At 45.6% G+C, this 14,000-nt stretch overlaps 1 protein-coding gene across 1 annotated transcript; it reads right to left on the bottom strand.

Annotated features, from left to right (window-relative positions):
- Nucleotides 1-356: 356 nt before the first annotated feature.
- Nucleotides 357-13,974, bottom strand: LOC125762660 (uncharacterized). The gene is made up of 5 exons (XM_049425038.1): nucleotides 13,223-13,974; nucleotides 5,601-5,732; nucleotides 3,803-3,956; nucleotides 3,203-3,478; nucleotides 357-3,124 (listed from the first exon to the last, which is right to left on the bottom strand). The coding sequence occupies exons 2-5, from the start codon at nucleotides 5,670-5,672 to the stop codon at nucleotides 1,683-1,685; spliced, it is 1,944 nt and encodes a 647-aa protein (XP_049280995.1). The 5' UTR covers nucleotides 5,673-5,732; nucleotides 13,223-13,974; the 3' UTR covers nucleotides 357-1,682.
- Between the last annotated feature and the right edge of the window lie 26 nt (nucleotides 13,975-14,000).

Raw genomic sequence — 14,000 nt, 5'->3', positions numbered from 1 at the left:
ACAAACCAAATACCTTCACAGGGTGACTCGTGCAATGAAGGTACAAACGAAAAAGGGCCTATTATGCTGCTTAGAAATTTTTTTTCTCATAATTGTTCTCTCTCTCTTTCTCAATAAACATAAATAAATTTTTCGAAACACAAAATCTTCATTTTGAATAAAAGATCAAGCTTACGGTACCGCACCATAGATGGCGCTTCTTCTTTGACTTGTTGTGGCCCTTTATGTTGTGGAATTTTTCAAACTTTGGCCCTTAGCACGTGGTCCAGTATTGTTTACAAAAGAAATTAAACAATTATTTTACTCAAAGATACATTCTTTCCTCGAAGAGAAAAATAAAACAAACAAACAAAGCGTATGTAAATAATAGTGTGTTTTATTTGTTCCACCAGTTGATAATCGAACGGTACACTAAGCTTTCAAAGCATATACAATACAATTTCGATATACATGCTTCATCAAATATCAAATCAACAGGTATAAACATTGCACGGAGGAGTATCAACTAGCGGAGCAATTCGCAATAAATAAATACCTGCATCGGCACGTGGTTTCGCACACGTGCCACTATATAAACAAAACAATACTAAGTTGAGCATAATTTCGTTTGCTGCCATTGTTACGGCAAATTACATCCTACCATCCTGCTACTGATACTGTGTTTCTACCCGCGATCCGCTAATGGATCGTGTACTAACTGCAACTAACCGTCCCTAATTTACCAAGATTCGATGTCAGTCTACACTCCTTCAGTGCCACGTGGGCCAGAGCGCTAGAGCACGTGGCGCTAGCGACATCCGTTTTCCGGCTACTTGGCTCGCTAGGGGTTTTTTTTTGTTTTTGTTTTTTAACGGTTTCGTCGAAAAGGCTTACTTACATTTCCCTACGCGGTTTAGATTAAATAAATAAACTCTAAAACGGATTTTTAGTTTAATCTTTGTTAGTGTCACAAGACGGGTTACGCTTCGGTTTTTTTTTTGTTGTTGTTGCCCTGCATGCATGGAAACCGCACGATAACTATAGTGTAGTATAACATTAGCGAAGTAGTCTGACGAGTTTATAAGTCGTTTGATTAAATATTACGATAATCACCGACACGGGATGATAGCATCATCGTAACGGTGAACCATTTCATTCGAGATACTAGAAAACACGCACACCAAAAAAAAAAAAAGTAATTTAACTACCACACCCCAGGGCTTAAGAGAACAAAACAAAGGATGCTGCTTGGAACGGAAGGCGCTGCAGCTGTAACGATATGCTTAATATGCTTTCTTCGGCACTCTATTCCCTATCAAAAAAAAAAAAAACAAACAACCCTCCCCATCGGTCAATGGTTTTCTCCTTCTCGAACAGTAAATTATTGATTAATAAATATTGCAATAAACCCGAGAAGATGAGAAAGATGAAAGGAGTTTGTGTGTGTATGTGTGTGTGTGAAATGTATGTATGAGTGAATGTGAGTGTGTATGAGTGGAAGGTGAAATGAGGAAAAAAAAGCTTATTCGATCGACTACGATCAGCTCTCGCGTATTATACGCGATTAAAGGAGAGAGAAAAAAAACAACTAAACCTTACACAAACGCTCAATAAGATCTTACTGTGTTTTTTTTTTGCATAGAGAGACTACGGACTGTGTTTGCATGTGTATGTGTGTGTGTGTCTGTGTGTATGCCCTCAACCTACTGGTTACTGGCGTTCAGGTCCATCGGACGTACGGCGGCACCACCCACAACCGGACCATTGTGCCGGGACCGGAAGAGACGTAACGTCATCCACGTGGCGATCGAGTTCATTGGTGCCGCGTGGCTTTGCGTTCGGTTCGCAATCATTTCCTTCTGCAGCTGGTATCTGTACAGCAGCGAGCCGGCAATCAGCGCCGAGATGATCGTCGCCGATATGACCAGTATGAAGAGAATGCTAAAGCCGGGCACCGGCATACAGATGCCGTACACGACCTCCTCAGTAATCTTGCCCTGAAACACGGTTACCGCTTCCTGCTTACTATCCGGATTGAATGCTAGATCCGCCTCGGAGATAACCTCGTAGATACCGCTCACACCGATGTCCGCAGAGCGGGCCTTCCGATCGGTGACGCGTACCGAGCGCCGTTGGCGCACACGTCCCCCAGCCGCCTGATTGTAGCTCTGGTTCTGGACGTCGTCCGCGTCCAGGTTGAGTGCGCGCGGACCAGCCACCGCCGGCAGACCCATCCGCTTCTCCGCATCCATCTGGCGCGGTCCGTGCGGGAACTTATCGTCATCCATCGGCGTACCGGGACCGGGCATCGGTTTCTGGCCCATCTGCTGCAATGGCTGGGGTGGATACTTGCCCGGACCCATCCCCATACCGGGCATCCCCGCCATACCAACCGGTCCCGGTGGTCCCTGCGATTGTTTCTTCATCATGTCGGCAGACATTGCAGAATGGTCGCTCAGAAACAGTGACTCAATATCGTCCATCGGTTCACGACTGTGATGGTGATACTGGAGATAGCTATCCTTCTTCTTCGGTGGCTGATTCGGCATCGGTTTCTTGTACTGGTTAAGATGTTTCTCCGTGTGGATAATGTCATCGTAGTACACATCCTGCCCATTCATACCCGAATCCAAATCCTCCGTCGAGTCACCCGCCAGTATGTCGTTGCTGTTCTGATTCACCAGCGTATCCTTGCGCTCCAGCAGATCGTGCTGCTTCGAACCGCTCGGTACACTCGGTCCACCAACACCAATCGGTCCACCACTATGCTGGCAATGATCCAGACAACCGTGTCGGCAAATTTCCACCTTACACTTGATGTGCACACTGAGCGCATCCGGGAACTTGAACGCATGGAAGAACGCGTACGTAATGACCGACGCCTTATCGTCTGGTGCGCGTGCCTTCAAAAAGCGGGAAATCATCTTCGGCCGCAGCACACAGCCATACTCATCCGATAGCTTTATCACATGCCCGGCACCGTCCGATGCGACACAAGACTTGACGCGCATATCGAACTCCCCGCGGAAGTCATTTATCGCCACTACCAACGTCATGGTGGAACCGAGCGGTACGATACCACTCACTGCCGGTGCCCAAGGTCCCTTACCCTGCTGAATCTCCATCCAACAATCCACATTGTCACCTGCAATGGAAAAGAAGCGTTACGTTACGTTACGTCTATTAAGGTGCCACATGCGTCCTCAGAAAAAACACAACAAACCTCGGAAGTCGAGCTGTATAACATCCAAATCAGCAATTACCATCGGCGGTTTAGAAGCGGTCTTCTCGTAATCGTTAAACCATTCGCAACGCAATCGTTTCGCTTCGTCCCACACCTCTAGCAGATCCTTGTCGTACTGCACCACCACAGTGTTTTCGTAGAACTGCCCATTTAGGTCGGGTTTGGTGCCGCAGCGCGAGTACGAGATGCGAAACGTAAAGAACGTCTTCCCCGTCGACGGTGGCACATAAATGCATCTGGGATCGCTATGTTGGCCTGGAAATAGAGTGCGATAGAGATTAGCGTGTTTATTGTGAAGTTACGTGAGTTCTAGCTAGTGATCTTGACGCAGGACTTTCATGCTTTCGTATTTCTTAGACAGAGCGCCCTCTACCGGCTACTAACTAAGTACAGGGGAGCGCTGATTATCCGGGAACCTTTTATCCGGCTGAGCACGGATAATCGGCATTCCACTTTAAATTTCTGAAAGGTCTTGCTTTCATCCAGTATTCTTAACTTCGTCTACTTATTCTAAGTTACGAGGATTTCTCTGGAACTTCGGAAACGACTGCCTAAAAAACTTTTCCTCAGATAACTTACCTTTGGAACTGACGATCCCTTCGAATGGTGCCGAAAAGGACAGATGAACATCCATGTGATCCTTACCGCACATCACCTCCAGTGCTGTTATTGAGGGCATTCCATCGGGACGTTCTACCGGCCATATTTCATTTGTCGGTGTAGCTAATTGGATCTGTGTCAAGTAAGAAGAGAGAATAACGGCTATTAACCTAGGCTCTAATATTCATCACCAAATACAAATTCAAATCTAGAAGATCTTGGTTAAAAATGAAAACCACAACAAGCGTTCTTCGTTTGCTACAAAAGACGAGAAGAAATCACCCTTTCAACGAAGTCTTCCTTATGCTCAGGTTAGCTAAATGTATGCCAGGTGAAAACTAGTTTTCCCGCTAGAATAAAACCGGACATGGCGTCTCGACCAACCGGTCGATACATTCCGATGCAGTGCGACAACACGTTGTTTTGTAGCAGCCGGTTTGTCGGCCATGTTTTGAAAGACACAACAAAAAAAAGTATCTCAAACTATGTCCGATCACTCCGTATTGTGTTGGTGTTGGTCTTGCTGGTTAGTAAGCTAATGGTAAAGATGGTGACAAATATAACCATATGGCAGCGTAACTTGGGATCGAGAGCATCATCGTATTCGTGACAGATGTCGGATCGTAAAATGATTCCCGAACTCGCAACACAAAATTACTGGGTACACTTCCTAAAACGGTACACGCCCTCTCCTCCACCCCAGGTAGGGCGAAGAACGCGAAACACTAGCAGAAAAGTAGGTTGAGCTGCTGTCATTAGCAACCTGGGGGGAATGGTTGGCCTTTCCTCGGTCTGATTCTGGACGTGACTGCCGTGCCGTAAAGTTATTGGTTAGCTCCACAAAACCTCCAACAAACCGCGTGCGTGCCGAGTGAGAGTGGAGCAAATGTTCTTCCGAGATTGACACCGAGACACCGCTGGGGATGCATCGCGCGGGAACGGAAATTTATTGTAGGCCGCCGTTTTAATTATACTTTCATTTTTCATTACTAATGGGATTCGATTGCTTCGCCTCCACCGGCACATACATCTTACTTGATTTTTGGGCCGATTCGTGCTACCAATAAACTGTAATAACTACAACATCCACACACACTCGACTCTCGTACGTTGGGTTGGGTCGTGTTTTCTAGACGCGTTTTCAATCAGTCTCTTGCCCTCTTATTATTGGTTTTCTTTAATCCGCTTGCTGATGCTACCACGGCTACCGAAAAGCCGGCGATGGTTGGCCAGCGGACTTGCTTTCTAGATTCCTTCACCTTCGTTCGCTCCGGTCACACGAGAAAGGTGAAACAAAGTGTGAGACAACGCCTGGAATAGCGAGTAGAGTGCGTGCTTTGCGAGGGAACAGGTTGATGTTTTTTTGGGAATTGGTAAGGCGTGCATTCGGGGGGGGGGGGGGAAGAAAAAAAATACCCCACACATATCATTATCGGGATGTCGGAATTTTAATTTATTTCTTCATTGTGCAGCGCTGGATACGGGTGGACAGACGTCCTATTGGGAATTGAAGCAGTGGATGTATTACCGGCAGATGCTTGGAGCAGAGAAAAGGAGGATAACACGAACGCATTAACACAATTCTATGTAATTTAAGGTTATAGGGAGATGAATGAGAAAATCAAATTAGCATGAATTGGCTCCCATTGCAGCATCCAGAATGTGAGGCAGCTATTTCTGATGCTTTTTAAGTTTTTGGTTAATTGTGTAGCCACAATTACAGACGAGTACTATCAAGGTCCTTACATTGTTTCCGACTTGATTAACTGATACTTACCAGGTAGCATAGCGCAATCAGAATAATTCGATGGGCCCACATCTGGTAAGGACCCCTACACGTGCTCCACATGGCTGGAGCCGTTTGATGTGTTTATGTGCTGAAGATCAAAAACTTAAAATGGACGGAGACCTGTAATTATACATCATAAAAGAAACATTAATACGAATTTTACTAATAAACTCTTATATTGTATTAAAATTTGTTGATTTAAATTCAATAATTGAGGAGTTGATATACAGTGCGTTAAGTATATCAATCTAAACAACAGACTGGGAAAAATGTTGGAGAATCGCTTACGCCTCACTGCGTTAGAAAATTATTTCCTCTCCAGGCTATTATTTCACATCTGCTAACGTTTCCAGCTTCAAGGAGACAAATCTCGACCACAACACACAGACACAAAAACCGGGTAAAGTGGCCTGTTACGCTGGAGATCAGAGTGAAATGATATCTGATCCCGTCCCGGGTCGGATCAAATCGATTGCATCTCGGGCATGATACGGGTTTCGGGGGACTATAGAGCGCGATGACGCTTCACTTTCTGGAATTCATGCACACCATCGTTCCGGTCACTTTCACCCGAGCGCCCTCCTAGCAAAGAGTCCCCCGGGGACAGTCACGCGGGAGTCGCCGACTTGACGCATGGGCGACGGCCTCGATGAAATGGAGTTGATTTATTTGTTTGTATGGTGATTAGACAGTTTTTTTCTCTCTCTCTCTCTCTCTCTCTCATGCCCCTCATGCCTCACCAGTCACACAGGGTGCGAGTCCCGCCATATCTTTAGTGGCGTCTAGATGGTTTGTTTACTGTGTGAAAGAAATTCACTTTACAATAGACTGACATATCCAACTGGCACTGTCAGATGGAGATATGCATTAGCGTCTGAACGTGAACAAAAAGATACTTGTTAGCACTTTCCATTCATTTCGTTACAACGAAGAACTTCAAAAGATGCTAAGAACATCTGGTTAGAAATCTGGTGCCATTTCCAGGATTCCGTTACTGGAGCTTTGTACCACTAATTTTACTCTCGGAAATTATCTGGATCTCAAACGAACACTGAGAAAAGTAATTACTTTGGAAACCTTCCCCACCCGAGGAGATACACTGATTGACCTACTGTCTTACTGATTGGTTTCCTACCCTTCGTTCCAATTTCAGTTGAAAACCGCATGAAAATTGAAATTAAGTAAGGAACCGCACCAAAAGCCACCCCAACAAAACTCCCTTTTTGCCGTAACGCTCCGTTGGAGATAATAGTCGAAAATGATGGTGCAGGCACTCATTATGCAGCCGTATCGCGTGTTATGACCATAATTTGACATCCCACCTGTACAAGAGGAATCTTTCCAGCGACCAACACGAAAATGAAATCAAGTACTGTCAGGTCCATTTGTGTTAAATCAACTTCTATTGGAGTCACTTGCCGAAAGCCTAATTTAGGGCTCGCACGGCTTTCACGACACCACTATAAATATCTCCTGGTTTATTTATTCAATAATTAAAATATTGCTTTTTACTGCGACAGCATGGGCACCAGCACTTGTTTGTACGGAACAAAATAGGCACTTAAAAGCGTTTCTCACCGTTACCATTTCGGTTTATGAATTATTCAAACACTAAATAAAACACATAAACCGTGTACCGAAATTCTTCCGATGCGGTGAGATAAAACAACTTCCCCCCCAAAAAAAAAATCTCTCAAAAACCAAATAACGAATGAAGACCATCTAGAAACGGTCACACATTTCAGGCGCAAGGTGCGCCAAAAACGCTGTTGGCGAAAAGATGACGACGACCCCAAAATGGCGGGCGGCAGGCACGCCACATCTCGGCAAACCACGAGCGGGAGCGTCGTCGCATTATCGCGATGAAGAGTCGGCCTGGGGTTTTCTGGCCGTAGGAATGCCCCGATACACCGCGGTGCTGTTCACCTCGGGAGCTTTCACTGGAGCAGGAGGACAGTGGCAAGTGTCCGAGCTTTCCACATTCCGTTGCGGATTGAAAGCGCGTTCTCCGTTGGACAAGGTGCAAAAACGTTGCGGCTATCATCATACGACACATCGCGTGCTCAAAGTGACAGGTGTCCGGATGAAGATGTTCTGCATGTCTACAAGGTGTTTTTTTTTTGGAGGCGGGGAGATTTTACTGTTTACCAAAACTTTGGTATACTAACTTCACCTAGTCGAAGTGTCTACTAGTCATTAAATATTCTTTCCAACGAAACTTCGCTCTACTTTTGTAATATCAGATAGTAATTACCAGATCACTTTCTTGGAGTTTGAAGACATCAAACACTATTGAAAAATGAATGGACCCAGGAAATTTCTACTTAAACCCCGTGGGAAAAGATTTGTGTCTAGTAAAAAAAACTGAGCTCACAAGAAGCGATGTAGTTGATCAGGAATTACCATTCATCAAGCAATACTAGTAGCGAGCGCGCTAGAAGAAGACAAACCTCACGCCGGGTGAAATGTTTATAATGGTTCCCACCCAATGGCTAACACGGATCGCACGAAAGAATACCACGGAGGGCAAAAGCCCTGGTTAAACTCTGGGCACTGGATGCCGTTTTGCTACATTAAACCGGGCGGCAGGTTATACACTTTTTTAGTAGATCGTACCATTACGCCCGGTACACCAGCAGCACAACCCGTAACATGCCGTAGTGTACGGTTCAAAGAAGCAAAACAAAACCGAAGAAGCGAAATGAAGCAAACGCGCGATCGGCTGCTGGATCGGTAGTGTGTGGTGAACCACACCGGGCGAAGAACTCCTGCGAAGAAATAAGGGCATTATGAGAAAAAGAAAGTTTGTTTTTCTCTCTCATTCCTCCTGTAGTTGTCGAACGCTGCACCGGCCAGTGTACCGCCAGCTGGGTTGAACCGCCGCACCTAGCACAGGAATGTAAAAACCCGTTGTATGGCGCAAATGGCAAACCCCAGCATCCTTTTATTTTCGCTTTGTGAAGTCTTCCAGGTGCACTGCCCGAAATACGAACCCTTAATGGATTTTTAATTATTGATCGATCACACCATAGCCGGACTCCGGACTTCGGAACGGTAGAAAGAAATTACAATGTACAGTAAGCTCCAATTTTCTGAAGAGTACTTCTGGGTATTCGAGCTGAGAGTTAAATGTCGCAATAGAATTAAGAGTTTTTGAAGCCCAAGATATATCCACCATTAAGTACCTGTTTGGAACTGCTAGAAACTCTAACTTTTGTGGATATTACTGTAGAAAAAGAGAAACTCGAACGATAAACTGTGCCATCTTTACCCTCACTCCACTCTAGCGGCAAAAACACAGAAATCACATAAAAATCTCGCCTTAATCTGAAACGGAACAAACACCACACGCGTTATATCCGGACTTCTCTTCTCGTCACTGGTTCGTTGAAGAAAACCAAACAAGTTGGAATGTATGGAATGTACTAGAATGTCCGCTAACGCCTAGCATTGATCGCCATCTCTCCATCCTGTTGCTATCTGTTCGATCTGCTTGTCAAAATCAAACTACTGTACGGTCTGACACATGGAGCTTGCCACCTGACAGCTCATTTGTGAGCGAGAGTAAAACCTGGCACTCCCAACAGTATCGACTACTTTGAGGAATAACAGCATTTGATGGCTCATCGAAACCTTGCCATCGGTCCGTTTTCTCCGTTCCTCAACAGAGCTGAATCAAATCTCCTACGGCTTCCGCCGTAGTGTTACAAACGCTCCATGTTTTGATACGTTAATTGACGTCGTGCTCTGGGGGTGTCTTTGTTTTTTTTGCCTCAAAATCGAAGACAAGAGAACCGTGTCTTGATGGTTGGGATCTCTTTCGGGAAGAGATCAAACAGTCTTACGGAAGGGGACGGATTAGATAGAAGCAGCAGCAAGAGGAGAAAAAAAAACGAAGACACTAAACCGTTTAAACGGTCCCAGTCGGGTGAAGAGGAAAAAACAACCTCCGAGAGAAACTGCAAAAAACAAAATCGTCCCATAGCAAGTAGTCATTAGATAATGACAACTAATAACGCTTTGCGGTTTATCGTTATCGCGAAACGTTTTCACCCGGGAAATTTTCTATTTTCTTCGTCGTTTTCGTTATTATACACAAGCCTCCCTCTCTTTCCCGCTTCCCGCTCCTTCTCGTTTCCCAGTTCCATGTTGTCGGTTCTGAACCGCTGAGTGGAAGAAAATAATCGGTGAAAGCATAATTCCGTTTGATTGACTTCAAGCAAAAACCGGCGTACGAACTTCTTCTCACGAGTCTCGGCTGGTAACCCCCTCCCCCCCCGGGGGGGTCGGGTATGCTGGCGGTGGATAAGCTTTCCTTATCGTCAAGACGAACGTGGCAGTCGTGCGAAAGACACACCAATCTGCACACCAAAAACGGCCTGTTTTGTTATGGTACGGAAAGACAAACCCAAGTGGAAGGAAATAAAGGTGTGACAGAGGAAGGAGAATAGGGGGATGTAATTTCCGAATAGGAAATGCGGCTTTTTAACACGATCAAGTCGGTTTGTGTAAAGCGAAATTATGGTTCTAGCATGATTATTGCTATCTTAACACCTCGTCAACTGGGTGGTCCAATAGTGTCACGCTTGAGTGTCGAACATCCACAAAACCTGGAGGTAGATTCGTTCCTAGAACATGTCTGTAGCTAATTTAATTAAATTCACAAGCGATTTTACTTTTATAAAATATAAAGCGGGGAAATTTTTTTTTATAGTCCACATCTAGGTCCAACACAATCAAGAAAATATCGGTGAACTGTAAAAGTAACTCAGTAAGCGAGGAAATCGGCGAGAGCTGTAGGAAAGCTAAACCAAGCGACGTTAGAAAATCTATTACACCTTTTGGGAAAGCTGTAGATACCCAGGCTCGTAGCTGGCGTTAGTTTCAAACGGCACTGGACCGGTAGTGTCTCTCCCTCCTGGCCCAACACCGTTCCCTTCCTCACACTCGTTGAACTCTCCTATTCCGAGTCCCGTTTGTGATTAGCGGTGTAAAGGGAGAGAACCCAATCACAAATTACCGAATCACTGCACGGAGGAAATGATATGAATTAAACATATGATTCTGCCGACACCCAGGTACCAGAAGGTGCGGAAAGGGTTTTGTTCACACACACACACACAACGAGCGCAAATCCGCTCGACCTGACGGCTGGATATTAACCCCGATATTAGCGATTCATCGACTCTCCAACCATTTTGCTGGACCGAGGTCCGCGCTCATATCACCTGCTGACCGATTTCGCCCGCCCGTTATGGTGGCCATCGCCACGCAACCGAGCCCAGCTCCGAGGGCTCATCGGAGAGGAGAAAACAGAAAGAGAGAGTGCTGTCAGAGAGAATGAAAAGAGTTTCACCAACCTCATTTTCAAAAGACGAGATCGCGCGCGCGCGCGCGCGCACATACCCGCGATCAAGCATGCACACACACACGCACACATACCACATTTTCACCCCTTTCTGCAAGAGCTGACCGGCTATCTTACTAACAGCCTCAATAGGAAATGGAGGGTGGACGATGTTACGGTGCTCCGTAATCGTGGCTTTCCAATTCCTCCACGTTCAAAAGCTCAATCTGCTGCAAAACGCTAGCTAAATGGTTTTACGGCATGCAACACATGTTAACGAGCCACGTGCTCAATGGCGCGCATGACCTCGTTGTAGTAGGTGGAAGCACCTCGTACCGTAGTCCCCAAAACGGGATACCTCACGCGAGACATCCTGGTGCAGTGCCCATCCGTTGGACAAGGCCGATTCGATCGTACTTCCGCCGGGTAATAGCCGGGTCCTACCGATCTCGTCGATTAACTCCCTTCAACTCTTCAACACTCCAGACTCCAGAAGTCTTGGGTACCTGTGAACCGAACCTATGAACCGATCTTCGACCACAGACACTACTCACCCACAGTTAATTGACAATAACTAGAGCAATGCCGTAGTGTGTCACTTGCTCACTGACACATATCTGTTCGAAACGAAGACACACAGTTACTTCCATCGGCAAAGATTCGGACCGCTACATCCCACCTATCAGTTACAGGTCAGCTTACATTGCCTTCCGGTTTGCCCACACATCTTCCATTCGTTCTTTACGCACACAGTCGCTTCGCTAACGTTGCATTCCAGTTTGCAAACAATTCTACAGACCTTTTACTTGCCGTGCACATGTTTAAGAACACCAGTTCTTTCTCCAGAAATATAAAGAGGTGCAAGCAAATACAGTACTGAGCATCAAAAGACGGACACGTCTAATTTTACCTTTCTTTTAGTACAAATCTCGACTGGATCACATCTCCTAGTATGTACGATTATTCGGCTAGTGCCTGAAGTGTTGGCCTTATACATGAAACATTGTGTCCCAAAAGCTGATAGACCGTTACCCAATCAATGCTACTCGGGACACCACTTTAACGGACACCAAAAAGCTAGGCTCTGAGGATTCCGGTATTAGAGGTTGATGTTCAAACAAAGTATTACAGATTAAGTAAGTTAAAGCTAAGCGTCCTGCTATAACCTGTAACCATACAACAGACATAGACAAGAGAGATTTAAGAGATCCTTCTCAATATCCTGTTTTATCGTAGATTTTCTTTTAGAATATCTTCCATCTGATCTAGGGATCTCCAGTTTTGTTCTTCTCATATAATTTTTATCTGATATTTATGAATTCTTTCTCGTAAACTCTTACAGAACTCTTAGTCGATGCAGAAAATTTAAGTTATAATTAAATTCTAAAAATAATGCATTAAAAGCGAACAAAAGCCGTGAGTTGCTTGATACGTACGTACTAAGCAAACATTTGTCCAAGTGTCCGTCTTCTGGTGGACGGCACTGTAAATGGGAGCACATCTTTGGATGCACTTGCAGTAAAACGCACTCAACATGTTCCCTTGTTCATGCGGCACAGTCTATCCTTCTCTGCATTCTCATCCCCTCATTCGTACGGATGCACACACCCCGCTAGGGGTTGAAGTTTGCTTGCAGTGTGGCAAAAAAAAACCCAGAGAGGCTGGGAACGGTGCAAATATGGGGTATATCGTTGGCAATCGAGTCGATCGAGCACGCGCGCACCTTAATGCATCTCTGAGCGTCGCTGACCGCAACATAGCGTCATAGGAGCTGGACGCGGGATGCAGACCGCATTCTTCGCCGAAGGAATGTATCCCGCATCGCAGCCGCTACACTACACCTCCACCACCAGGCAGCTGTCCAGCGAAACAAAACGGGAAAGTCACCGTGAAAGTGAGCGGAGTGATATCGAATATCGTACAACGTGAACCTCCTGGTAGGGTTTACTGAGCAAGTTGTTGGCGAGTGTTTTGCTTTTTTTCTCTCTTCTTTTCCTTGTTTCACAAGTTGACAGGCCGGAACGAGCGATGATGCGGAAGAATGGAAGCGTGGAATAAAATCGCTACAAGGTAGAATGTTGAGCAATATTGGGCAGCATCTGACAGAGCGAAGAGGTATCTATCTGAACAGTGATGCACTTGATCGTGTGGCGGGTTTTCTAACCGATCCGGGGTGTTTTGGTTCCGAATGAATCCCCAGGAACTGCTCCCCAGGAAGTAAGTCAATAGCGAACAACTACGGAGCTACAAATAGTGGACATACCTGTGAATTTCCGACGTCAAAAACGCCCTAGAGCCTTGATTTGATACCGTCCGAGTATGTGGTTTAGATTCGAGGAACTTGTGATGTTTGATGATCGGTTGAATGAAGAATTGATTGTACGTTCGATACAATTTGAGGGTCTTACTGCGTTATCGGCTTACGTCATTCAAATGTGCACGCTATGGTGTTTTTTCCCTTTTTTCCTTATGATTTTGTTTACCCTAATTGCACTATATTCTACAGTGAAGAACTCGTAAAACACTCACTACACTTTGGTTTCTACTTCTGGGCACGTATTCAATATCAATATCTTATCAAAAGGTATTTAGAGAGCAACCTGCACCTGTCCACCAATAATTCCAGCAGCTCTAAACCGGTGCTGTACTTTACTGTTGTACTGACACTGGGTGCAACTTTGTGGTTATGTTTTACCAAAAATTCACTACACACCGCCCCTAGACCCGGCGTTTTTCGCCACACAATGGTCCACGGTGTCGTCCACCACCCTTCACCAAAAAAAAACGAACCAATCACCCAAGATCACTAGACTGCACCGTTTCCTGTACCACCGAGCTATGGAAGCAGACATTCGCTTCCAACACGTCACCTTTCGACCGTATCTCTGCACACCAAGCCAAGACACAAGACACACAGGGCCCCGTTACTGTTAAGACACCGACCGACTAGAAGTTGGGTACGTAAGGATGCGAACAGGCGCTGCGAGTGAGCGCACGTGCTGTCGCGACCAGAGCCGATTGGGGAATGTCCAACCATGCAA

The sequence above is a fragment of the Anopheles funestus genome, chromosome X, assembly GCF_943734845.2.
Source record: "Anopheles funestus chromosome X, idAnoFuneDA-416_04, whole genome shotgun sequence".
NCBI classification, from domain to species: domain Eukaryota; kingdom Metazoa; phylum Arthropoda; class Insecta; order Diptera; family Culicidae; genus Anopheles; species Anopheles funestus.
The sequence above is the reverse complement of the archived record's forward strand: the minus strand, read 5'-3'. Positions and strand labels throughout refer to the sequence as shown.

Coding starts and splice junctions, on each gene's coding strand:
- LOC125762660 (XM_049425038.1), bottom strand. CDS start 5,672: ATGTGGAGCACGTGTAGGGGTCCTTACCAGATGTGGGCCCATCGAATT. Junction 3,957..5,600: donor TGATTGCGCTATGCTACCTG/GTAAGTATCAGT, acceptor TACTTGACACAG/ATCCAATTAGCTACACCGAC. Junction 3,125..3,202: donor TATACAGCTCGACTTCCGAG/GTTTGTTGTGTT, acceptor TTTCCATTGCAG/GTGACAATGTGGATTGTTGG.